The 26,699-nt window shown below is 38.9% G+C and overlaps 1 protein-coding gene across 2 annotated transcripts; it reads right to left on the bottom strand.

The window, feature by feature from the left end:
- Positions 1-285: 285 nt before the first annotated feature.
- stag2a (STAG2 cohesin complex component a) lies at positions 286-24,939 on the bottom strand. 2 transcript variants are annotated; one of them, XM_079815614.1, is made up of 34 exons: positions 24,664-24,919; positions 23,941-24,025; positions 23,328-23,403; positions 22,553-22,687; positions 22,220-22,316; positions 22,046-22,122; positions 21,702-21,906; positions 18,843-18,994; positions 18,651-18,724; positions 18,418-18,541; positions 18,151-18,249; positions 17,956-18,035; positions 17,761-17,868; positions 17,506-17,614; positions 15,874-15,991; positions 15,655-15,758; positions 14,786-14,878; positions 14,383-14,472; positions 13,982-14,185; positions 13,819-13,889; positions 13,509-13,596; positions 12,301-12,381; positions 12,125-12,217; positions 11,870-12,041; positions 11,249-11,376; positions 10,865-10,966; positions 10,636-10,784; positions 10,048-10,176; positions 7,962-8,167; positions 7,641-7,860; positions 7,471-7,563; positions 5,153-5,279; positions 4,858-4,935; positions 286-1,705 (listed from the first exon to the last, which is right to left on the bottom strand). In XM_079815614.1, exons 2-34 carry the CDS (start codon positions 23,976-23,978, stop codon positions 1,682-1,684), a joined length of 3,744 nt encoding a protein of 1,247 aa, XP_079671740.1. In that variant the 5' UTR covers positions 23,979-24,025; positions 24,664-24,919; the 3' UTR covers positions 286-1,681. The 2 variants fall into 2 exon arrangements, with proteins under 2 accessions (XP_079671740.1, XP_079671741.1); XM_079815615.1 differs by having other exon boundaries at positions 23,941-24,939.
- Between the last annotated feature and the right edge of the window lie 1,760 nt (positions 24,940-26,699).

Genomic DNA, 26,699 nt, shown 5'->3' with positions numbered 1-26,699 from the left:
CTGTCATTTGTTCTGGTCGGATGTGTTTGTTCAGTCATTGATTCTTTTTGTGAATGGAGGCTTTGATTAGGCCACTGTTGAACACTGACCTTCTTGTTCATGACCCAGAAAATGTCACAGTTGCATTCATGGTTCATAGGAAGAGATCAATGAAGCAACAGTGATTTGTATGACAAATGTTTGTATTTTATCTATGACACAAAAACAAAGACAAAAAATAAAAATCATTTTGAGTTCCAGTATTCTTCAACAAAGCATTTAACAGAATACAATTTTCTCTCCGGGAGCTGCTGATTTAAAAAGCAGTGCTAAAGATCATTAGGTTTTTATTTTGTATCCAAATATAAATGCATAAACATAGGAAATGAAACAACTGACATCTTGCAAATAGAATAAAACATCTTGGTTTTTTTTATGTACAGTCCAATACATTAAAATACATACACTCACACACTTTTGGAAATAAGGAGACATTGCAGAACTGGAAATTAAAATCAAAGTGGGACAAATGAACAACTATGTGTGAAATGCATATAAAAAGACATTTCCTTTCCAATCCTGAACAAAAGCTCCTTGCAGAAATGCATTTACCCTGCATACAATCACCATGGTTACATTTACCAAGATTTCTTACAAAAAACAATCGTCATGATTCGCTCTGATTAACAAGCCATTCATGATTTTCAACTACCCAACCTCAGAAACAACACACAACCTGAATCCATACCTCAATGAACTACACAAGGGGGAAAGATCATAGAATTTTTCACAGTGGAGCTTTTCCAAAATAAAAGTGAATAAAACATCAGTGATTCTCTCAGGACAGATGAAGCGTGAATGAAACTGTAGGTTGGATACCAAACATAAAAACATTAACTTAAATATAAACCAGCAATGATTCACATTACTTTACACATTTTGTGTAAAACAAAATAATACATATACATTATATATTTAAGATATATAACAATATATTATAATACCTCATTCTAATCTTTAAAAAGAAATTAGATATATTCTACAGAAAGAGCTTTTCTTTGAAAAGCAGGGTAATGCCCTTTATGCAGAAATACCTTTAGAATTTAAAGTTGAAATATATATTCAGAAATTAATTTAAATCTGAGGGAGGGGCCAATCAGCACAAGTGCTTTGAGCTTTTAGAGGACCAATGAAAACAAAAAAACTCTCAATCAGCCAACCACCAACATACAAGTGAGGAATATCATCACAATACGAGTTTTAACATACTTCAGGGAAGCGAAAACATTGTGAGTGATGGTTAAAAAGCAAAAACAAGAGAGAGAAGTACTTGAGGGAAAAACAGACACTGCAAGTCTAAACCCTTTAAGGAAAGTTGAGTTATACATTTTAGATTTCAATCACCCTTTATAAAGTCATTTACAACTGATTGTCTTTACAAAAATTACCTAAAAATCAAAACTCCTCCAGGAGTTACAAAAACAGCTATTTTTAAACCTCCATTACAAAAAAGCATGAATAGATAAGTCTGATCTCATGCTGTAAATGTTTGTCTGTCGCCCAGTGGGCTGTTATATGTACAGATGGAAAGTTATGGTTTGTTTTCAGGAGGGAACGATACACAGCACCAACACGTGCATTTAGTCCATGGAGTGAAATCAGAAGAGGAGAAACATGTCACCACTGCTCTCGTTTACCCGTCTCAGAACATGGAGACATTAAGAACCTGGAAGGCAAAAAACACAGTCGCTTTATAACCCCAGTATTGCAGGTGCAAAGAGTATCAGGCTGTTCACAACAAGAACCAAGAACTATAATGATAACTATTTGCAAGTTGGTTCTAATGATGGTAACAGGGTTCAAGTCGGTCACACAGATTCTGACAGAAAGTGGTTGGTTTCACACTTCTGTGTGATCTGTATGCATTGCTATGTTATTGACAAAAGCCAATGGACCTTTTTTGCCCACAATAAGTAGCTAATGAGACCACACCTTTACAATGACGATTTAAACTTCATAGTTTATGGTTATCATTCTTGGTGTGAACAGGCCATTAGTAATGCTGCCTTCTTCCACAACATCTCTCTGTCTGTTCATAATGACAAAAAGCAATTGGACAAACAGAGAGAACAAACGAGCAGATTATTTTAATTTGGTGGGGTTGTTGAATGTAAATTTGCTTAGTTGTTAAGGTGTTCTGGGTGGTTGCTTACTGGCACAAGATTTTTAAAAAGTGCATAACACTCTGGTCCCTCCTTTAATTTAAGGTCAATTAATCAAAAGTCTGAGGGATTTCTAACAAGCACCACTAATGAGTGGATTACCGTATTGTTCCCAATATAAGACAATGTTTTTTTCTTAGAAAAAACAGGTGTGTCTTATATTCAGTCTCTAGACTTTCACATCAATAATACACCGGCAACAACAGGGGGCACCAAATACGCGTAAAACCAGTGTGCCAAGATATACGGCGAGTCAGAGTGTAATGTTAGAAGACCGCAAGAGCAAAAAGAAAAAGTCTTAAAGGTGAACTGTGTACATTTTAGTGGCATCTAGTGGTGAGGTTGTGAATTGCAACCGCCCACCCCTCCCTTTCGAAGCACATAGAGAAGCTACGGTGGCCGACACAGGACAAAGATGTCGTCGTCTGAGAGGGGCAGAGAGTAACTAGCGCTCTGTAGAGCAGTTTGTCCGTTTAGGGCTACTGTATAAAAATGCCGCCGCAAAATGGTGACTTCACTGTAAGAGGACCCGCGGTGTATGTACAGGTGCTGGTCATATAATTAGAATATCATCAAAAAGTTGATATATTTCACTAATTCCATTCAAAAAGTGAAACTTGTATATTATATTCATTCATTACACACAGGCTGATATATTTCAAATGTTATTTCTTTTTTTCAAATGTTATTTAATCATTTTGATGATTATAACTGACAACTAAAGAAAATCCCAAATTCAGTATCTCAGAAAATTTGAATATTACTTAAGATCAATTCAAAGAAAGGATTTTTAGAAATCTTGGCCAACGGAAAAGTATGAACATGAAAAGTATGAGCATGTACAGCACTCAATACTTAGTTGGGGCTCCTTTTGCCTGAATTACTGCAGCAATGCGGCGTGGCATGGAGTCGATCAGTCTGTGGCACTGCTCAGGTGTTATGAGAGCCCAGGTTGCTCTGATAGTGGCCTTCAGCTCTTCTGCATTGTTGGGTCTGGCATATTGCATCTTCCTCTTCATAATAAGGTCCTCTTCATAATAAGGGGTTAAGGTCAGGCGAGTTTGCCAATTAAGAACAGGGATACCATGGTCCTTAAACCAGGTACTGGTTGCATTGGCACTGTGTGCAGGTGCCAAGTCCTGTTGGAAAATGAAATCTGCATCTCCATAAAGTTGGTCAGCAGCAGGAAGCATGAAGTGCTCTAAAATTTCCTGGAAAAGGCTGCGATGACCTTGGACCTCGGAAAACACAGTGGACCAACACCAGCAGATGACATGGCACCCCAAACCATCACTGACTGTGGAAACTTTACACTGGACCTCAAGCAACATGGATTGTGTGCCTCCCCTCTCTTCCTCCAGACTGTGGGACCCTGATTTCCAAAGGAAATGCAAAATTTACTTTCATCAGAGAACATAACTTTGGACCACTCAGCAGCAGTCCAGTCCTTTTTTTCTTTAGCCCAGGCAAGACGCTTTTGACGCTTTCTGTTGTTCAAGAGTGGCTTGACACAAGGAATGCGACAGCTGAAACGCATGTTTTGCATACGTCTGTGCGTAGTGGTTCTTGAAGCACTGACTCCAGCTGCAGTCCACTCTTTGTGAATCTCCCCCACATTTTTGAATGAGTTTTGTTTCACAATCCTCTCCAGGGTGCGGTTATCCCTATTGCTTGTACACTTTTTTCTACCACATCTTTTCCTTCCCTTTGCCTCTCTATTAATGTGCTTGGACACAGAGCTCTATGAACAGCCAGCCTCTTTTGCAATGACCTTTTGTGTCTTGCCTTCCTTGTGCAAGGTGTCAATGGTCGTCTTTTGGACAACTGTCAAGTCAGCAGTCTTCCCCATGATTGTGTAGCCTACAGAACTAGACTGAGAGACCATTTAAAGGCCTTTGCAGGTGTTTTGAGTTAATTAGCTGATTAGAGTGTGGCACCAGGTGTCTTCAATATTGAACCTTTTCACAATATTCTAATTTTCTGAGATACTGAATTTGGGATTTTCCTTAGTTGTCAGTAATAATCATCAAAATTAAAAGAAATAAACATTTGAAATATATCAGTCTGTGTGTAATGAATTAATATAATATACAAGTTTCACTTTTTGAATAGAATTAGTTAAATAAATCACCTTTTTGATGATATTCTAATTATATGACCAGCACCTGTAGATAGAAATGGCTCATTCAAAGGTAATAAAAACATAACGGTTCATTATGTAAGATCTTTATACACCACTGAAAACATAAGTATATTATATTGCATTTCAGTTGATAGATCCTCATAAATACTACACACTGCACCTTTCACTAAGAGATGAATGTCCTAACTGTTAATCCAGATGGGCAACAGGTTATTTTATGGTATGGCAAAGGGTGGTGATTTTTAAATGTGATTGTTGGTACATTTGACCAGTATTTTCCCTACTTTTAATACAATCATTTAAATACTAAAAATATGCAATATGAAAATTATTTTAAAATGAAAGCATTTTCTTTATAAAAATGTCCTTTATAAAATACAAGATTTGGTCTTCAAAAAGCCTTTTTCCAAAAGGTACATCTTGAAAAATGCGGGGGGTAGGGGGGGTCATCTTATATTCGTAACAATACAGCAATAAATGAATCAATACACAGATGGATTAATTAATGCTCACCGAGTCATCCATAATGGAGGCAGGGTCAAAGTAGTCTGGTTTCAGCTCTGACCTCTCCCTGCGATTTTTGGATGGAGGCTTCAGAGGAACAAAAAAAGATACAATTAAAAGCAATGACACAAAATGTGTTTTCTCTCTATGAGTGTGTTGACCCTGCAGTCAAAGGATATTGGATTAAATGGACTCTGAGCAACACTCATTGTGACTTTGCACCTGATTGGGTGACAGTTAATCTTTTTGGTAAGAAAGGGATCACACTGATTAATGGTATGCTTCCCTGAACTCTGATTCCTACCAGATCAATGTCCATGGTATCAAAGTCCATGCCCTCATTAAGGTCGTCCAGTCGTTCTTCTGATGACATCATCACATCCTCCACAATTGGCTCCTCGTCATCCTCCATCAGTCCGCTGCCACGGCGACTGGCAAACAAGTAAATAATAAAAAAGTTAATATCACTACCCAACCCTCTACGCAAACCTTGGCAATAGAATCGCCATTGGCTAATATATATTTTTGAATTTAGTCGCCAGACTAATATATTTTATAATATATATTATATTATACTATATATATATATATATATATATATATATATATATATATATATATATATATATATATATATATATATATATATATATATATATATATATATATATATAATTCCAGCAATTTGACCAAGCATAAGGCAATATTATGATATTATGATAATCAAGCACTATTTAATGATTAGAACTTTAGTAATTAGAACTAAAACTAGGTAACCATGTATGAATGCATATTTGTAATTTAACTGAACTTAGGACTGGTGGTGGTGCTTAAGAAATTGTTGGTCATTCAGTGTTTCTGTAAAAAAATAATAATGAAAGTAATTAGATAATAATACTGGATGGGTTCATGAATATTAAATCAGGTTGTCAGCATTCTCTCGAACTGACTTGCTGAAATCTAAACAGGGACGGTAAAAGATGAGCATCAGCCAATGAGATTGCCGTTTGCGCATTAGTTCCGCCCACTACCGGAAAAACCGGCGTATTTTCTGCTGGTTCTTAAAAGCTGAATAATTCTAAATTAACTCCGGTATTTTGACAGGAAAATACAACAAAGAATATTGTTTACATGTAGCACGTTGATTTTGCATGGTATGTAAAGGCCTATTCACACCGGGACGATTTTCGCGCGTGTTTACCGCTCACGTTTAACGTCCCGTGACAAAGGGCACCAATGTGAGTGTGCACACCGACTGGCAAAACTGCAGGCGTAAAAGCGCCGTTTTTAAAAAAAACGCCTTGGGTTCGTTTTTTTTGTTTTGACGCGGCGCGTTAAAAACTGGCCGACCTATGAGATCGGCACTTTTGTTCACGTGCCTGGAGCTGCTGAAGTTACAGTAAAACATGACTTGGTGGCGCTCAAGCACAAAACGGTCTTGCAGAGCACACATTGATATGACGAACAGGAAGTAAGTAGACAAAGAAGAAGATGAGCTTTTAATGCTGCTTGCCGGTTAGCAAAAAGAGTGTGAATGGTTTTGGCAAGTGCGTAAATACGTTCTCTCTTCTTCTTCTGTGACAAGCGAGTGTCAGAAGCGTAAAGTGCCGCAGCACCACCTTGTATACCGGGAGCGCCATCTACTGAATTTGCATGTTCACTCGGCACATCGCCAGTGAAAATGACACGCCGAAAAACGTCTAGAAAAACGCTGGCGATAAGCGCGCACGATAATCGTCCTGGTGTGCACAGGCCTTAAGAATCTCATGCTCTTATCTCTCTTTTCGTGTGTGTGAAAACCCCACTCTCAGCAAATCTATGGTGTGTTGTGCGCCTTTACACTAGGGTTTACGGTATGTCAAATACTGGTACGCTGCGCATCCATTGAGCTGAACTGAAATAGACAGATCACTTAACGAGAGCGAAACTCTCAAGTTCTCAGTCAGTGTTCAGCGAATGAAAATATATCTATGCTAAACTTATTCTTAGCCTCTAATAATAGATATTATTTAGTCGCCCAGAGTGAATATTTAGTCGCATATGCGAGTGATTTACTCGCATTGTAGAGGGTTGGGGTTGCAACAGTTCAAAAGTTTGGGGTTGGTAAATTTTTTTAAATGTTTTTTGAAAAGAAGTCTCTTATGCTCAACAAGGCTACATTCATATGATAAAAATGCTGTAAAACAGTAATATTTTGAAATATTATTACAATTTAAAATGACTTTTTTCTACTTCAATATTGTTTAAAATGTAGTTTATTCCTGTGATGCAACGCTGAATTTTCAGCAGTCATTACTCCAGTCCTCAGTGTTATGTCATCCTTCAGAAATCATTCTAATATGCTGATTTGGTGCTCAAGAAACATTTCTTGTATCAATGTTGAAGTTGTGCAGCTTAATATTTTTGTAAATTGCTTTTATTGATTCTTTGATAAACAGAAAATTCAAAATAGCCGCCTTTATTTGAAATAGAAATCTTTTGTAAAATAATAAATGTCTTTTGTCACTTTTGATCAATTTAATTTATCCTTACTGAATAAAAGTATTCATTTCTTGGGGGAAAAAAACATACCGAGCCCTAACTTTTGAACAGTAGTGTATGTGTATACAGATGTGCACTCACATGGTGTGCTGAATGTGGCCTCTCATCTTGCCGTACTGAAGGCTTGCTCTGTCCTGCTGCTGTTTTTGGGCCATCATCCACGCGACCTGAGAACTGAAAACAACAGTTCTCAGTCAACTCTTTACTAATAGAGGGAGTATGTGTATAAATGTGTGTGTGTTTATGTTTACTTGTAGTCCATGTGTTGGTGCGGCTGCTGCAGGGGTGTGTGTTGCGTTTCGTTGCTCATACTGTAAACTCCCATGTACCCCTGCTCTGGGCGAAGCTTCTTTGGGTCCCGCAGGACAGTGGAGACAATGTGGGGTGATGACATCATTACAGGAGTGTGTGGGCCACTCTGCACTCGGTTGACCCACGCGCTCACATCACTGCTGCTACAGCTACTCTCCTCTGAGAGATGGACAGATAGAGAAGATAATGAAAGGGAAAGTTAGTTTTACTCCTGTAGAGATTATAAGTAATCATATAATTACTTTTCAACACACTCGCACCCTCAGGCAGTTTTCTCTTGTTGGCAGCAGGTGGTTTGCTCCTGCGACTGCGGGCAGAGCTCCTGCTGCTCATGCCGCTGATGACAGACAGTGTATCATCATCAGCGCCTGCTTGCAGAGAGTTCCGGTAGGAGATGAGCGGCAACCAACAATCGTCCCTCTGCAGGGCCATTTGAAAGGTCATAAACCGCTCTAGATACAGGTGCCTGATGAGAGATGTCAGAGGTCAAACAAAGAACATACATATACTTCAGTAGAGAAACTCATTTGAAAGACAGTACACTGTTAACCTTCAGAGACCTAGCGCAGCAGAATTGTAACATTTGTATATTAACTAAATATGGGTAAAAACTACAGATAACAGTAGCTGACCATTGGAATTTATCACAACAGTTTTAAAATCTAATATTATCTGCCACAGCTTGCTGAAGTCACACAAAATTTATGTTTATATATTAGATGTCTGATACTTTAGATACATTTGGCTGACACAATTCTTGACACTTTTGGAACAAATGTATCAGTTTAGAAAGTAAGTATCTGAAATCTAATATACAGTGAGGAAAATAAGTATGTGAACACCCTGCTATTTTGCAAGTCCTCCCACTTAGAAATCATGGAGGGGTCTGAAATTGTCATCGTAGGTGCATGTCCACTGTGAGAGACATAATCTAAAAAAAAAAATCCAGAAATTACAATGTATGATTTTTTAACTATTTATTTGTATGATACAGCTGCAAATAAGTATTTGAACACCTGTCTATCAGCTAGAATTCTGACCCTCAAAGACCTGTTAGTCTGCCTTTAAAATGTCCACCTCCACTCCATTTATTATCCTAAATTAGATGCACCTGTTTGAGGTCGTTAGCTGCATAAAGACACCTGTCCACCCCATACAATCAGTAAGAATCCAACTACTAACATGGCCAAGACCAAAGAGCTGTCCAAAGACACTAGAGACAAAATTGTACACATCCACAAGGCTGGAAAGGGCTACGGGGAAATTGCCAAGCAGCTTGGTGAAAAAAGGTCCACTGTTGGAGCAATCATTAGAAAATGGAAGAAGCTAAACATGACTGTCAATCTCCCTTGGACTGGGGCTCCATGCAAGATCTCACCTCGTGGGGTCTCAATGATCCTAAGAAAGGTGAGAAATCAGCCCAGAACTACACGGGAGGAGCTGGTCAATGACCTGAAAAGAGCTGGGACCACCGTTTCCAAGGTTACTGTTGGTAATACACTAAGACGTCATGGTTTGAAATCATGCATGGCACAGAAGGTTCCCCGGCTTAAACCAGCACATGTCCAGGCCCGTCTTAAGTTTGCCAATGACCATTTGGATGATCCAGAGGAGTCATGGGAGAAAGTCATGTGGTCAGATGAGACCAAAATAGAACTTTTTAGTCATAATTCCACTAAACATGTTTGGAGGAAGAAGAATGATGAGTACCATCCCAAGAACACCATCCCTACTGTGAAGCATCATGCTTTGGGGGTGTTTTTCTGCACATGGGACAGGGTGACTGCACTGTATTAAGGAGAGGATGACCGGGGCCATGTATTGCAAGATTTTGGGGAACAACCTCCTTCCCTCAGTTAGAGCATTGAAGATGGGTCGAGGCTGGGTCTTCCAACCTGACAATGACCCGAAGCACACAGCCAGGATAACCAAGGAGTGGCTCTGTAAGAAGCATATCAAGGTTCTGGATTTTTTTTTTTAGATTATGTCTCTGACAGTGGACATGCACCTACGATGACAATTTCAGACCCCTCCATGATTTAAAAACTTGCAAAATAGCAGGGTGTTCAAATACTTATTTTCCTCACTGTATATATTACATTGTTAAATTAAATTACATCTACAGTATTTAAATGGTCAAACATTTAAAATTACTAGCTCAAATTAATATTTTTCAAATACAATTGTAAGCTGTATGTTGTATATTTTTGTAAATTGTAAATTGTGCCTAAACAAAATATTTGTATAACTAATGGTTTCCTAAAGACATTTTTGAGTCATGAATATCAATGCTTGGGTCTCTGAGGGATCTGAGAAAGCAAGGGATTCTCAGTGTGAGTGTCTTACACAGTCTTCTTGTCCTGCCTCAGTAGTTTGGAGGAAAACTCACTGAGGATGTCAAGGAACGGAAGGTTGAGAGGAGGGCCGCCTTCTCCCTGTGGACTGGGTTCTTTAAATGCAAATTCTATTCCATCCCTAAAAGACAAAAAACACATACACACACACACACACACACTTAAGACTGTGTCACTAAGACATGGGGATGCTGATGCCCCTTTTCCACATGCTGATGCTGGTGACAGAGTAGCATGACAGTCAGGGGATTTATGAACCTCTCTTAAAACAAGCCCATTTCTTCTTACTTAAGAGTCATAAGTTTGACTACATTTCATTTTATTTTAGCAAGTTTCAGTCTCATTTGTTGTCATAAATGTCATTAATATTATGTATATCAGATGGTATCTGCCCTTGAAAAACCAGTTTTAGTCAACCACTCACTTTTATTATTAATTTGTTTCAGTACCTTCATGCAATCAAGAGCTGCTTTTAGTGCAATGATAAGAAGTTATAGCAAATAAGAATCCTAGAAATAAATAAAATATATAAAAGTTTTACACAGACAGGAGAAAAAAGTAGGCATGTTTGAGTTCTTACTTGTGGAGCATTGCAATGGCCTCTCTGGTTTTGATCTGATCGAGTCCAAATGTAAGCGAGAAGCGTCTGGCCAGTTCTTTAATCCCACAGAATGCAGATGTGGAACGATCAAAGTTACAGCCTAGATCACTCAGCATCTCATTGAACAGCTGAAACACACACATCACCCTTCTGTTATTCAGCGTTGCTGGCAGAGCTGGTCTGTGTAAGAAGGGAAGTTCTATCTCACCTGCTGCAGGCTGAGGATCAGAGTCTTGGCACACTGAATCTTGTCGATCTGACGCGCTTTACTCATGGTCTCCTTAATGATGTCACCATAATCATTATAGTACTACACACAGACAGAGACAGAGAGTTACTGTAAGCTTCAAGTAACACAAAGGACTAAGACGGATCCGATAGCCTCATGGGCAGCGCTCCGACTTTAGGTTGAGGAAAGTTGTGCTTCGGGTTTTGACTCACGTATCTTTGACTCACGGATCTTTCCCGCATATATACCACATATATACCACGTATATATGTTTCCCGCATATATAACACATACAATACCACAGCCCCCCTCACCCCCCGTCCTGTGTACTATATACTATCCTATCCCAATACAGGCCCTCACCCTCATGTACTGTTTGAAGACATCTGCTCCTGTCTTCATGTCCACCACGCTGTAGATGATCAATTTGCAGAAGGCGGCCAGTAAATTCCTGCGTCTGTGGAGCGCCTCAATCTTACCGGCCTCATCGTCTGCAAGACACACCCCAGATATGGATGAATTGGATTGGATAGTGAAAACAAATTGAATACAATTACCAACTTTTGACTGCTTGTGTATGTTAAATGTTTTTCTAAAAATCCAAAAAATAACTGTTTCCTCAACAGTATTCTTAAATGGAATGAAAATCATGTAATTGGTTAATCATCAAAACACAATTTAAGATTGAATGAAAACAGATGTTTCTGCCCCTCCACTGAAAGTTCAGGTAACTAAAACTTAAAAGATCCAAAAAGCTCATAAAGCCATGGAAAAAAAGATTAATTTATTTTAAACAAGGTATGCCACAACAACAGTAGTCTGACACCAAACTTAAACATGAGCCATATTCCTATGTCAGTCTTATAAATAAAAAACAAATAAAAATAAAATCAGTTTTTTTAGATGTTAGTTGTGCAGAAATTGGAACAATGCATTACAAATCAGAATGGTCTTCTGTCCACTTTGTATTTGTTTGTTGTTCACCTGTGCTGCTGTCCTCGTCCTGATCAACAAACACGTGATCAAGGATAAAGTTTAGTAGTTCGCTCTGTAAAGATGCATCTGGACTGAACACCAGGGGCTCTAAAACTTCCCGTCCCGACGCCACAATCTGATAACTGAAGATCAGGAGTGCATCGCAGAGAATGGTGAAGGCCTGCAACATACAGACACACAGTTTATTTTCCCAGAATCCCCTATGGATGAAAGGACGCATGGTCTGTGGCAGGTCAGACTCACCTGTTCTTTGACAGCAGTGCTGATGCTGTTCAGGTACCTCTGACACATCAGGCAGAAAGCTCTCACCTGCCTCCGCAACAGCACCATTTCATCCTGAAATTGGACAAGAGTGTGACTCTAAACACTCTAAATGACAGTCTCACACAGGACTGGGCATATATGTGTGTGTGTTGTACCTTATTGGCACTGCCCTCTGAGACTTTAGCCAAGTGCCAGAGTATGACATAGTGACTGCACTGGAGTGCATGAGCCACGATCTATAAAGACAAAACAAAACAAACACGAAAGTGCCTAAAGTGAGATTCAAGAGTTTAGAGCAGAGTCAAACACACAGGCCACATAATAAACATGGCCGGTAGAGAAGTCTAGTGGGGCCTGTAGGATGATTTAAAGGGATAGTTCACCCAACAATTTAAATTCTGTCATCATTTACTCACCCTCAAGTTGTTCCAAACCTGTAAGAATTTCTGTTATGTGGAACATAAAAGGAGATATTTTGAAGAATGTCGGTAATCAAACAGTTGTGGGGCACCATTGACCATAGTATTATTTTCTACTATGGAAGTCAATGGTGCCCCACAACAGTTTGATTATCAACATTCTTCAAAATATCTTCCTTTGTGTTCAACAAATGAAAGAAATTCATAAAGATTTAAAACAACTTGAGGGTGAGTAAATGACAACAGAATGTTTAGGTGAACTATCCCTTTAAGGAAAAAAAATAGAATCAAATGTTTTGAAAATCTATATTTTTTTTAATTAAAGGCATTATCTGTAGCAAAAAACCATCAATAAAATTATCACTTATAATAATTATCAATAAAAAAATAGATTAAGAGCTACAGTTAAGTTTGTAAAAAAAAAAATTAAAAAGTTAATAATAATAAAAAAAAAATATATATAAAAAAACATCTTTATGATTATATAATAATTAATAATTTCTCAAATGTTTTTTTGATACGATGCATTAAAGGGATAGTTCACCAAAAAATGAAAATATAATAGAAAAGATATTTTGAAGAATATGGGTATCCAAATAGGCCACTAACTTCCATAGAGTGAAAAAATAGTGCTTTCAGATTTTAGCAGAAGCAGGACCGTTATTAAATTATTTTATATGCCTAACTTTGTGTTAATGTTCAGTTATCAAGCCAAGATTATTGAATATTTCTCTCTTTTTCTTCACAACATTGTTGCTTGACTAATATTCCTTAAATACCAATTTATGTAGGCAAATGTAATCTTAATGCATCTAGGGAGTGAAAACAGAAAGTTCCATGTACTCCGTGTTTTGTTATTGAGGCAGCATGTAGTTGACTCGGGACATAATTTAGCTGCAGAATAGCCGCTAAAATTAGTTAACCCCTGGGTCAGTAGTCAGTACCTGCTCAGGCATATCCCCATTTTGCAGGCCAGAGTTCAAAAGTTTGTAATTGCTGGTGAAAAGGTCCCATTTAGTAAGGTCATGGGCACTGCAGGGAGACAGACACACAGACACACGGTTATGATGAAGACACTCCTCTAGTCTCACAGAAACATGTCCCGATCTTATTCCGCAAAGATAAATAAAGAAATAATAATTTGCTTATCAAATGAAGCAGTGTTTTAGAACCTTTAATATTTTACCAAGTTAGCTCGACTATTTCTCAGTTTTAGCTCAATTATTTCTCAGTTTTGAGTATGTGTTTTCTTACTTGTGGAAGGCTGTGATTCTTTTGAGTGTTGATAAAACTTGATAGGCGTCATCTTCATCAGGCTCCTCCCCCTTAAAGAAACAAAACCATTCAAAATCAAACTGGTGAAATTACACAGAACTGTTATTGAAATACAACACACGAAAAACAACCACAAACAAACCTCCTGCAGGACGTCCTCCAGCAAGCGGTGGAACTTGTCAATCTGTTCATCGATCATCTGGCTGCGGACGATATCTACGCGGTTATAGATGGTGAATTCCTCATTGCACAATGCATGGAATGTCACTGAACATGCCTCTAATACGTCTGTGTCTGTGTGCTTCTCCACCACATCGCGGACCTGACGCAGCAGAGCGTCCAGATGCTGCAGGACATCAGCGTAATTATTACTTACAGTACTACTATAACAAAACAATAACAATCACTAATCATTTCTTAACATGTTATTAAATGTCTATCCATGTTTCTTCATGTTAAAGAAAGCCATATTTTTATAAGCACAATATTGTTTTGGAACAATATGAAGGTTTTTTGTTATTTTTTTTAGAGGAGCATAATCACCTTCTCCAGCCGACCTGTTGTATAGATCTCCAAATCAAAATACTGAGGAAACTGTAGAAGATTAGTGACCTTCTCTGGGTCCACTGAATACTGAGAGGAAGAGGGAGAGAAAGAGTCTGTTCAGAAATCAATGGGTTTGCCTCCTGATTCAGGTGGCCTGAACCATTTGGTTGGAATATTTGTGCGCAAATTGCGAGTTATAGACCATTGTTTTATGCCCAAAAAGCCAATAAATTTTGCAATGACATTTCTTTTGAAAACTCCAAAAAATGTTGAGTAGCAAAAAATGTTGAGGATCAATTAATAACCACAATTAAAGTAGCATTTTGTCACAATCATTTCCATTTGTTTGCTATTCTTTTGATGCATTACACACAGTCTGGCAAGGCAGAGAATCACTTACTTTAGCCAATAACAGAGGCAAAGCCACAGCAAATGTTTCTGTGATCTTTGTTCGATCATCCAGCTGGGTTTTCTTTTCTTTAGCTGTCAGAACCTGTCCCAAAATAAAAAGAGAATGAGAATGAGTAAATAATGACAGCATTTTTAAAGAGTCTTTAGATAATTATTTTATCTATTCCTTTAAGTGTGTTAACATAAGTATGATGGTTTGAAAATACTTTTGAGTGTACACAGATTTGACTACACTTGGGAGGTCTAATGTTTTGAAAATGTCTACAAAAATATAGTGAAACATAAAATAATGAACCTGTGAGAACATAAGAAGTGATCCTCTCTATTTGAACAGGCTCATAAATCAGCCAAATCATTAATTGAATTTGAGGTGAAGCAAAAGTAGCATCTTATAGTATGATATGATTAGATTAGAAGAAAGGAAAAGGAAGTAAAATGGGGCGATATGCAATGGATGCAGACAAAATTATTAATCAATGTTTTCTTTAAAGGTCTCAATCTTTAAAGGTCAGCAAAACATTGCTCTCGTAAGGTGGAGAAAAAAGAGGAGCGCCCTTGTTGCAGCCTGGGCAAAATTATCGATGTTCGGGTCCACCTGAGTTGACGTCATTCGCCTCCGTCCCTATTTCAATGATGTACGACTCGCATTTACTGAAGAATATCCGATTTGACCGCTTACATGGCAGACACAAATGCACGTATCTGAATCATATCGGATTTATTACCACACATGAGTGAGGCCTGAATCTGATCTGTGCTACATGAGAGGGTAAAATTGGAATTGGGTCACTTGAACCATGCAATGTAAATGGGGACTAATATAGCAAAATCGAAATGTTGTTTTTGTGTGCGTCTTACCCTTCTTCCAGAGCCTCGTCCAATGGGTGGGTGACACTCACAAGTCTGTCTGACAGCACAGAGCATGATCTCAATCAGAGCAGTTTCCTGAGCATCAGTGAGAGCTGAAAAACACACATCACTGTGTTTAAGTGGTGTAGGTTAGAAAGATTTTTAGCCAAATTTTGGTCCAGGCACAAAAAATTACAAAGTAAAAAAAACAAATGTGTGCATTTGTACCTTCCTCTCCAGGGAACGGTTCATCCAGCAACAGGCTGATCATACTCTCCCAGTCCTTCAGCAGCTCTGACGCACAGTCCCACAAGCTGTCCACCAGATAGGCACCGTGCTCATGGAGCTAAAACACACAAACATTCGTAAAATAAAAAAAAATCAACAAATAAACGAATCTCTCGTGGATTGTTTGGTTACTACACTTTAATGTGTTTGTTGTGTAATTAGAGGGTTATTTAAAAAAACCAAATCGTACTACCTTTGTTAAGGCCTGTTCACACCGGGACGATTTTCGCACGCGTTTATCGCCGACGTTTAACGCCTCGGGACTAAACAATGGGCGCCAATGTGAGTGTTCACACCGACGCGCAAAACGCCAGGCGTAAAAGCGTCATTTTTAAAAAAACGCCTCGGGTTCGTTTTTTTATTTTGACGCGGCGCGTAAAACACTGTCCGACCAATGAGATCGGCGCTTTTGTTCACGTACCTGGAGCTGCTGAAGTGACAGTAAAACACGACTTGGTGGCGCTCGAGCACAAAACAGTCTTGCCGAGCACACATTGATACGACGAAGAAGTAGTAAGTAGACAAAGAAGAAGATGAACTGCTAATGCTGCTTGCCAGTTAGCAAAAAGTGTGTGAATGGTTTTGTCCATATACATAATATGTCTATGGTTTTGGCAAGCACGTAAATACTGTCTCTCTTCTCCTTCTGTGTGACAAGCGAGTGTCAGAGGCTTAAAGTGCCGCAGCACCATCTTGTGTACCGGGAGCGCATCGACTGAATGTGCACGTTCACTCGGCGCAGCGCCAGTGAAAATCGCTTGGGTGTGAACACTCAAGACGCGCCGAAAAACGGCACGAAAAACGCTGGCGATAAGCGCGCGCGATATTCGTCCCGGTGTGTACAGGCCTTTAGTCTGATCTCACACAATTTCCAGGCATCTCAGAGAAGGAAAATACTTAATTGAAATACTAAGACCTGTTCAGTCCAGTTATTTATATAATGAGACATTAAAGTATGTAAGTTTCGCCGCTAGAGGTCACTTATTCAAAACAATAACAAAGGTGTAGCTTGATGCCCGTGAATGAGTGTGGAATCATGGGAGTTGTTGTTTTCACCTCCACAGCTGATAGAAAGCAATCTGGCAGGAAATCATGTTCATGGATGAACTAAAGTTTTATAAACTTTACTGTGGCATGAAGGAGGGTGGGGCAGAGAGCTGTGGGATTGGTACGAGGCCGGTGGAGCGAATGCTAATGAGAAATGAGAGACACCTGGCAAGTCGTGACTCAAGTCTCATGTAGGCGCACCGGAGCTTTTATTTTGCTTATATGCCGTGGTCGGCCGCTCCTTTCGTTTTGTTGTTTATGTTTATTTTACAATTAAATTTACTTTAATGGATATGATGGATATTAGGTCATTGACAGGAGGCACAATGACACGGGTCATTACACTGGTTAAAATAGCTGATTTCTCTGGATTTAAACATTTTTTGAAACATTTGGGATAATGTAAGTACACAAGTCAACAAAATGTATAACATTGTTCTAGTGGTTTTTGGATATTTGAATCCAAAAATCTTATGTATTTTGCCTTTAAGAAGTGACAATACAGGCCGAGCACATCAAGCACACCTCACTTTCCAGAAAGAACAAGACAGTTGTTCTGATGAGGTTAGCATTCAAACACTGTCTGCCTCTCCTGGGCCGCCCCTCATCCTCTGGACCATGATGACTGAACAACCTGGGAACAAAACACACAAAATTGTTGCGTTCACAAAATGTGCACAAAATATACTTTGGGTTTAACGTGGCAAATGTGTTTAATTACACTGGTATTTAATAAAGCACAGACAGTGGAGCAGTGGAATAAAAAAATGTGGCACTCACTTTTTGTAGAGAAACTCCCCTGCAGCCACAGCAACCGGTCGGTGGGCGGAGTAAACTAAGTGATAGACGCTCTCACAGTCTTCAGCAGTCAAGACCTCATCACTACTTCTGTGTGCACAAACAGACACACCCGCAGATGAAATGGACACATCTTAAAAAATGATTATGACTGTGAATGATCAATGCTGAACTCACTGCAGAACTAGCGTCAGTAGCTTAATGGCCTGAACAGCAACATCATATTCCTTATCCAGAGTCATGGACACTATCCGATCCTACAGAGAAAGAGGAGGAGAGAACTGTCAGCAAGAAAATACATTTTTCAAAGCCTTCAGAATCATAAAGTGAGAGTTGGTGTTGCCATATCAATTATCCTGGTGGAACACTCACCTTAAAGCGGCTTGTAAAGAGCTCCAGTCTGGCGTTGAGTTCTCTTGTATAATACAAACCCTGAAGAGCTGTAAGACATTTCACACGGACCTCACCTTGCTGGAGAAAGAAAAATAACATACAAACACACAAAAAGACAAAGAGATGGCGTGTCAAGTCGAGCGAAGTCACCTTTTTTTATTTAGTGCTTTATACAATACAAATTTTTTCAAAGCTGCTTCACAATAATAAACATAAGCAATCAATCTGTGTGCATGTGCTTGATACCTTATCATACATGGTCCAGCCCACGTACTTCAGGTAACTGTCATTAAGAAAAGCATCACTGTACATCTTCATCCACATCCCAATCTCCTCAATGCAGACGACCCTGATCTCAGCAATCACATCCCTGCACAAACATACAAAAGTCAGCTCTTTTCATAGACTGTGTGGTTATTTTAAAATATGAATTCCTTGAATCAGTCAGTTCTTTAGTTCATTTTGAGACATTTCCTTACCTGTATCTGTGAATGAATACTCCTTTAAAAATGGCATTCATCATGTTCTCAATCTCATCCTGGTTTTCCTGGAGCTAAAAATGACAGAATCCATGTTTGGATCAGGTTTATTGTCTCATTAGAACATAAATAACAGGACATATTACATAACATTAGAACATATGTGGGTGGGTGGGTATGTGTGCGTATCACCTCTTTGCGTTTCTGCAGCAGGAACTCTAGACGCTCATTGGCTCGTTTCCCTACGCTTTTGTTGCGTTCTGTCTCGTATTGTCGTTGTGTGTTGTCCAAATTGATGCTCAAATTCAGAGCAACATTCACCAAAGCGGTCATCAGTTTCATGGCTGAAATACAGTGAAAAACTTTAGGGTTAGGGTGTACAATTCATACCTTTATAAATAAGAACACACTGACTGAATACTGCATCACATAATTCATGACATGACAGTATGTTCATGCTTAGGATGGAATATTAGCATATTGCAGTACACAACATACATTGCCTGTTTTAAAAAAAGTAAAACGTTATGCATTATACAATGATAAACATTTCAGACAACAGTCTACTGCATTCTTGTCACATGACCTCTCTACACTGCATGTCAAATTTAGCATGTAGTTACTATCTAGGGAGTTTTTTTTGAAGGTGAAGCTAAATGCATTGCATTGTAGGATATAGTAACCAAGACTTAGCAACTTAGCAAATGTATTAAAAGTAGGGATGCACCAAAATTAACATTTTGGAGAATTTGGACTGAAACCGCAAATAAATAATAAATTCAATTAATAAATTATTAATCAATTAATTAATCAAACTTATTTAATAATCAACACTCAAATAGCTAAAAATTAGTTGAACAAACATTTAACTTGCACATAAGGCTGTTTTTATCTCAACGTTTTAATAACAGAATTGTTTCTACTCCAGTTTGTTGGTGAAATATAAACATTTAAATGACAATACACTGTAATGACTTGTTTTCATGACAGATGTTTTCAAACATTCATTAAGTAATGAAGACATCACTAACAGGTTAAGTAGAAATATAATGAATATGAAATACAGTGCATATATTTAGCAAAATGCTCTTCTCTAATTATTTTTTTCTAGTTAACTAACATTTACTGAGGTAAATGTAAAGTTAAGAGACTTCTGTTTTGTTGACCTATTTCCACGGTTGAAACACTGATTGAGCAATTACATGAGACAGGATTAATCTCGGGTACGTTGTAATGTATTTTTCAACATACCTTCTGGTGTTCACCCATTTTTATTTCATGCACAAATCTAGTAGTAAAGAAGAGATGAGGTGATCGTTTCATGTGTGCTTGATCCGCGCTGCCGCTTGAACTGAGGAGGCTACAGCGACCTGTCACGCCATATTAAAGAGCTCTAAAACGCCATTTATTGTTTGAATTTTGTAATAAAATTGACAGAGTTGATACTTTGCTTCATATTAAAAGTAACAAAGCTTGTTGCGTTTATTGGATGGCAGGCACACTATAAATATTTAATGTTTAGAAGTTTTGTTCATGCATAGCAGAAAACAGCCGAGATTAAAGTCCCAGTGAACCGGAAGTTGCAACTGATTTTATTTCAGTGCTGTGACGTATTTCCAAATGAAATGGAATATTGAATAGAGGGCAGGGTTTTACTTCAGCGCTCCTCCTCTCCATCTCTCGCTCATAGCAGACTTACAGTTGGAGGGGTGGTTAAGGATATTCAAACCCAAGCCGTCAAACTGCCGTCATTGGAAAGGGAGCGTCATTCCAGACCGGAAGTTACTTTTCAAATTTAGATTTTTTTTCTGTGTATTAACTTGCACGGATTCATTGTTCACCCTAAGACCTGTAATGTGTGCTAACAAAGTAAATAAGATCGATTTTGATTTCATGAGGACTTTAAAAGGATTTTATTTTAAAAAATCATATCTTATTCTTTACCAATTAAAATCGTGAAAATAAGATTGTTAATTCAGAAGTAGTGTCCACACAGCTGACATGTTTAACTGTTGTATCTTATCCACGTTGTGTACACAATATAGCTGCTGAACAGAGAGAAACAAATTCCATCTGAGAAGTGCTAATGCACTTTCACAGACGTTCAGTCTATTTCAGTCAGATTTCGGCCCGAAACCAAAAACAGCTGTTTCGGGCAAAAATGTTCAGTAGCCAAAATACAGTCATAATAACAATATACAATACTGTTTAAGGGTGCTTTCAGACTAGCAGTTTTGGTGCGCACCCGGGTTCGATTGAAGTCGGAACGCGGTATTCCAAACTCGGGTGAGCACCTGCAAACCGCACCGAGTCTGCTTAAAAAGGGTGGTCTGGGGTACGGTTCATGTGAACTCCGGCATGGTTCGCTGCTGATGTGAATGCAATCGCACTAAATCGCAGAAGTGAACCGCCATTAATGACGTATGATTTGACAAAAATGTGTGTTTGTGAGTGTTTCACTCATTTTCCTGATGAGCGTGACTGACGTACTGCAAGCAGAGAGCTGTAAATCTCACTTTTGCTCGTCTTCAGCGTTCTTTAGAGCATTTGCAGTACATTCGCGGCATATAGACGCAAGTGCCATTACGTACTGAAGCTTTGGAAACAAAACCAACGGTTCAAAAATATAAAGGTGAGCAACGCTATGCATTTCGCTGCCTTCACGCTCACTGTCGTTACTAAGCAACCGGGTAAACAGCTGCTGGTTTGATGACGCAAACGCACCCCGGTTCGGACCCAAAAAATATAATATGAACACAGTCCAGCGGGGGCAGGGGGAAGATCAAGATTTGAGGTTGTTAAGATTTTTAAAAGAAGTCTATTATGTTGTGAATTATTAATTTTTTTATTTATTCCCTTTATTTTACCAGGTGAAGTCCCATTGAGATATTCAAATCTCATTTACAAGGGAGCCCTGGGGCAACAATACAAAAGATACACAGAATCACAAAAAACGGACTCAACAAACAAACAGATTTACAATACATGTTAAACAATTTAAAACAACATAAAAGGGGCTATTAAAAACATGTGCATTTTTCACCAGCTCACCTGCCAGCGTGCTGGTGTGTCTGAACGCTCTGACCTGTGAGTCGGACAGGCCGGTGAGGAGAGAGATGATCGTGTCCATCATGTACTCATCATAGATGATGCTGTACTGGCACTGTCGGACCAGGACAGCGATGAACTCACATAAGCTTAATTTAAACTTCTTCCACACAGGACCTGACATCGCCAGTGGGTAATCTCCACTATCCTGAACACACATACACACACAACCTTTTTACACATATTCACTTGAAGTTAGCTGATCTCCTCCATCCCAGCACACACACGGTTTTACATATCATATATTCTTCCTATTGTCTGTGGTATAAACTCACACATTAACAAACCTCATCAAACTCTTCCGTCATTTTCCTGATGATCTCAGAATTCTGCATGTGCCGGAACATCTCAGAGCTCACAGCGCCTACAACAAGCACACGCATTCAATAACACAAAACACACACTTGGAGTTTGTAAACTTATCTACAATTAGAGAGAGCATACAAACTACAAACACACACCTTTACAACCAGAGCAGTGGATGAAGAAGTTGATGAGTTCCAGCAGGGCAGAGTCTCTTTCTGTCTTATAGGACTCAATCCAATCATCAATCACTGACTGCAGAGAGAGAGAACACACACACACTCGCTCAAACTACCTCAGTTAAACCTTCTTTCATACACACACAGCCTACACAAAAAGCAAACGCTGCAGTTAGGCCTGGATATAATAACTAAGCACACACACCACTGATTCATGCGATGATACATCCGAGCACTTTGAAACAGAGTCTATGAATGAATACAGTGCGAGAGATCAGCGTGTGTCTGAAGATGTTGTGTGCATGTTGGTACCTGTGTGGCACTCTTGCCCAATTTGACAATCTCGAACAAACTGAGATTCTCCATGTCATTCTCCTGATGGTGGCCATTTACCCGACCTCTCACCTCTGACCCCTTCAACTTCTCCCCAAGTGTCTTCTTCCCCTTCTAGACACAAATGGGAAAAAAGCAAGGGAAATTCCATCAAACAAACTAGTACCTATTCAATCTCAGATCTAAATTTGTAATTACACATTATTATTACTAAATAAAAAATATTAAACAATGAGAAATGTTACTGTATTGTAATATTTCAATGGGAAGAAAATCTAATTTCTAATTATAATACTAACATTTATGGTAGTCTTAATTTCTTGAGCTCTTATTTTGGCAGAAAACCACCAAAATAAGCCCTCAAAGCTTCTCTTTTGCTGACAACCGCTTGTTTATATACACGCTTCTCGTTACAAGATATGGAAGATGTTGCAATCCTAAATGCATGTTATAAGCTACAAGCAGAGACAGAGTTTGTTTGGAGCAGCATTTACTGTGAACCAAGCCACTCAGAGATACTGAAAACACTGGGTCATGAGCTGCATGTATATAAATGAAAACAGTGCCACACTTCACTCTGAAACATGAAACATATTTTCATTTAATTAAATAGCATTAAGCCACATTGTGATTTCGGATTTATTCCAATTAATCATGCAGCCCTACTCATATCTGTTTTACAGTGCATCTGAAAGCTGCTTGCTAATGAAAAAGAACCAATTGCATGTCTGAAAGCTCATTGCCTGATACGTACCTTCCCTTTTCCAGGTTTGCCATTCCGAACCTCAAGATCTTCAAGGTCGGTGTCCGAGAGCAGAGAATGTGCTTCCCTAAACAAAACACACCAGTGATTACAGCAGTGTGTAAGTGTGGATAAAAGTCATTGGGGTGTGTGTTAAACAGGTGCTTTCATTTACTTAAATACAGAGCTCAGATGTACCAGGCGTGCATCCATGTGCAAACCCCCAAGTTGTAGTTTAATGAGTTTCCCAACAAACATGGATATATATTTTTTTTTTAGAAGTAACACAAGTACATAAGTAAATAGGGTTACACTTTATTTTATGGTGTCATTGTTACAGTGTTATATATTTAAATACTGAGTAATAGTAATTAACTACATATAGCTATTATAGGTTTATGGTAGGTTTAGGGTTTGGTTGAGGATTAGTTGCATGTAATTAAACATAATTTACTGTTAGTACTATTGCAAGTACATGGACACTGTAAAATAAAGTGTCACTGCAAATAGTCACTTTCCAAAAATGCTGTCTAGATCAATATTATCTGCAGCTTACTAGATTTTGAGATAAAGACACTTTCTGGCTGCTGAAGAAGGAGTGAGTAATTGTATGTCTAGTACTTACTGGTAGAAGTCTGCTTGAAGGTCCTGAGCTGCTATCATTTTTTCAACATCATCTGTCTCTTCTGGAGTTTATAAGTGTCCCCACACTGCAGAAGAAAGACACTCTATTTAAAAACTGCAGAATGAAAACCCTTTCTTAAAATATCTGCCTTAAAACAATAATAACGACTCGTGATTCAGTTACTGAATGAGGTTACTTACGCGTGCGTTTGTGTGAAGGGACGGTGTTTATATATGGGACTTTAATAATACATTTCAGACATTTGCTGTCAACATTACTGAACGAAAAATCTAACCATAAAACATTATACAAATACATATATTAAACACATATAAAATGTGTACTTGATGTATTCGTGTAATGCGCGAGATTTTATTAATTGTGTTTTAATGTTCAGTTTTGATTTCCGTAAACACGGGCTAGCATGCTAACATGCTAACAGGCCTCCAGCTCCTCTAAAAGACATTAAAACCGCCCCAAACCCACCAAAACAATGTGAAACTGCAAAACCAAATTACAACTTTACGTTTATTCACAAGTAGTACATTATAATGTCTCAATAATTCTCTATATTCAAGCTGATGGCTGAAACTGTCTGAAATATGAAATCATCTACTCTAGGAAATCAATCTCCCCACGAACTCGAAAATGTATTTTATTTATTTTATTTTTTTGCCAAAATCTCGGATATTTATGAAGATTGGCCGCCATTTCCTCCCTCACCTCCCTCAGCGAGAGTCCAGCTGCATAAAACCCGCCCAGAGCCGCCGCCGAACGGAACCGAACCGGACCTCCGCTCCGCGGTTAAGACATTAAAACATGGTCCAAGTGGAACTGGCCCAGTTCTGTTAGTGTTTCGAAGGTAGAAGATGCAGTTTGATGCTGTGGCCGGACAGGAATAAAATACAGCCTCGAGAAACCCAAAACACACTTATTACGCGTCCACACACACTAGCCACAAACACACCCACACACACACACACACACACACACACACACACACACATAGGCTACGTGCACATCATGGAACTGTTACCATAGCTACATTCTGGACATTTTTTTTAATAATGCTTTGCACTTGACTGGAACATAGTTTTTGAATCACACTGTTTCTATTTACAAACAAATAGGCTAAATGAGGGGGAAAAAAGAACAGAAATAGAAGATTGTCTTTTTAGTGGTGCTTGCGTAGCAAGGCATCACTATTACTATCTAGCCCCAGAACGCTTTTTAGTGATGCCTTGCGAAGCAAGGCATCACCATCACTCTCAAACATACTTATTAGTGGTGCTTGCCAAGCAAGGCATCAATATTGTTATTAAAACACTTAATATTATTATTGGTGCTTGCGTAGCAAGCCATAAATATTTAATATCTCACCCCAGATCGGTTTATTATTATTATTTTTCCGGACAACATTTCGGCGCGCTACTCCTCCCACAGTTTTTGTCACAGACCCATGAATGAGGTGTCAAAACGTGCGGCTTAATCGGGAATGGTGTGCTATATCTTTTCTAAGGGGTCGGGGGTGCGGTGTTCGCCCCAGGGGCGAAAAAGTAGCGAAAAAAATCCCATAGACTTAACATTGCAAAAAATTTTAACGAGTCATAACTCTGAGCGAGGATTTCGTAGAAACTCGTGTGTCACCTCATTTGAAGAGGCTGACAGGCCCTTTAAGATGACACATCGCAAAGGGGTGTGAGTTGTACCCCTGGGGCGCTAGAGCTCCTCAAATTTGCCCCATTGACTTATAATGGGGAGGGACGTCCCATAAAACTCATGCGTTTCTCTTACTATGGGAAATTGCATAGGGATTTTGTATTGACCATAGCTCTGGCTCACAGTGTCTCAGAGACAAGGGGGTGGGCTCAATTTACTCAGACAGCCAATCACTATCTCAGGATCATTGTGAACCTATGAAGCCACGCCCTAGCAACCATTTAGAGCTCCCTAGCAACTGATCCCATAGACTTCCATTGAAAGAGATCAAAGGGATATCTTTGGATAGAAGTGTCATAGAAACATGAGGGTGGGTTTGTTTGACTCGTGGCATCAACAGCCAATCACAAATCACCTTCAACTCTTCCTAGCCACGCCCTAGCAACCATTATCAAGCAGCCTAGCAACCGTTTAGCAAGACCTATATCTCTGCATCAGAACAACATAGAGACATGGGGGTTGTTTTATATCATTAATATTGACAAGCAGCCTTTGGAGTATGATCATTGGCAGCTGCCAAGCCACTCCATAGCAAACAAACAGAGTACCCTAGCAACCGTTTAGCAAGACCTATATCTCTGCCTCAGAACATCATAGAGGCATGGGGGTTGGTTTATATCATTCATACAGACAAGCAGTATCATCATTGGATGCTGCCAAGCCCCCCTAGCAACCAAACAGAGTACCCTAGCAACCGTATACCAAGACCTATATCTCTGCTTCAGAACATCATAGAGGCATGGGGGTTGGTTTATATCATTCATACAGACAAGCAGTATCATCATTGGATGCTGCCAAGCCCCCTTAGCAACCAAACAGAGTACCCTAGCAACCATATACCAAGACCTATATCTCTGCTTCAGAACATCATAGAGACATGGGGGTTGGTTTATATCATTCATACAGACAAGCAGTATCATCATTGGATGCTGCCAAGCCCCCTTAGCAACCAAACAGAGTACCCTAGCAACCATATACCAAGACCTATATCTCTGCCTCAGAACATCATAGAGACATGGGGGTTGGTTTATATCATTCAT

The sequence above is a fragment of the Gobio gobio genome (genome assembly GCF_949357685.1).
Source record: "Gobio gobio genome assembly, chromosome: 4".
NCBI lineage: Eukaryota > Metazoa > Chordata > Actinopteri > Cypriniformes > Gobionidae > Gobio > Gobio gobio.
This window is presented reverse-complemented; position numbering and strand designations above follow the sequence as displayed.